We start from the raw sequence: 1,212 nt of genomic DNA on the forward strand, positions 1-1,212 counted from the left end.
TGGCGACCCCATAGCCATGATCTTTAATCGTCAACGTCACCGTATATACACGTGTATATATACATATAGATTCATCTTGTTTACATATGTGTGTATGCCAACCATGACACAAAGCCACAGCTGTCCAGAGAGCCTCTCTCAGTACCTTCTCAGTCTGAATGCAGTGACACAACCTTATTGCTTTAATTCATCAACCCCTCCTGCCTAAACAGGGTGAGCTCACAGCTGCTGTTCTTTGTGAGGTTTCTCAGAGGACACGGCAATCTTGGAAAAGGTGTCCCAGCCCACAGACAGCCATTTGCTATGCACAAGACTCAGAATGTTCCGAAAGATGTTCTCTGGAGAGCCGTGACTTTGTCTCGGGGTTTGGTTCCCAACCTGATAACAGGTCAGGATCCTGTTCTGTCCACAACCAGATGGAATATCAGAATGGCTCCACCATAGTGTCGAAGGGAATAAATCTGTTCTGTTTGTTTGATGTCGCCCTGTTGTTTTTCAAAGTTGGCAATTTAAAGATGTGCGGATTTCAACTCCCCAAATTTCCTAGCCAGCACGCTGGGCAAGACACTGCTGTAACCCCATCCCAGGTCTTCTGAAATGGTTTAGAACAGGGGTGTCAAACTCAATTTCATTGAGGGCCGCATCAGCATTGCGGTTGCCCTCGGGGCTGAGTGGGTGTGGCCAGGGTGGGTGCAGCCTACTGGGTGGGCGTGGACAGAGTGGGTGTGGCCTACTGGGTGGGTGTGGCCAGCTCTACACCGTTCGCGTCAAGGGTGCCTGTGGGCCTGGGCAGGAGTGGGACAGATCTGAGGGTCTCTGGCAGAAGGGGGTGGGACCGGGGCAAGCGCCAAGGCATGGTCCACTGGAGGAGCCTCGCTGTTCTTCTCAGGCCATGCGGGGTGGGGGGGCCTTATGGAGCTAAGACTGAATGGGTTTCAGCATAGATGGCCACCACAAAATTGTACATTGGCTCCCAGCTGGCCTGGGCCAGGGCCAAGGCAGCGGGGGCCGTTCCCTCACTGTTTCCAGGATGTCTTCGTGGGCCACATGAAACCACTTCGTGGACCGCATCCGGCCCCCGGGCCTTGTGTTTGACATATCTGGTTTAGAATAATGACACCACCCTCACCATCTTCTTCTTTTAGGTGTTTACGCTGGAGTGTTCTTCGCTTTCTTGCTCACTCATGCAAAAAGTAAGCAGTAAGTTTTTTT

The 1,212-nt window shown here is 51.9% G+C and overlaps 1 protein-coding gene across 1 annotated transcript in view; it reads left to right on the top strand.

Moving 5' to 3' along the window:
• The window catches only part of PRMT7 (protein arginine methyltransferase 7), a 23,051-nt gene that overhangs the window by 13,647 nt on the left and 8,192 nt on the right, over positions 1 to 1,212 (top strand). Inside the window, exons 10-11 of the mRNA XM_015824567.1 lie at positions 648 to 675; positions 1,146 to 1,193. Coding sequence (XP_015680053.1) covers positions 648 to 675; positions 1,146 to 1,193 — 76 coding nt within the window. The remainder of the gene's footprint in view (positions 1 to 647; positions 676 to 1,145; positions 1,194 to 1,212) is intronic.

Source organism: Protobothrops mucrosquamatus, unplaced genomic scaffold (genome assembly GCF_001527695.2).
Source record: "Protobothrops mucrosquamatus isolate PMUCROS unplaced genomic scaffold, P.Mucros_1.0 scaffold2282, whole genome shotgun sequence".
NCBI classification, from domain to species: domain Eukaryota; kingdom Metazoa; phylum Chordata; class Lepidosauria; order Squamata; family Viperidae; genus Protobothrops; species Protobothrops mucrosquamatus.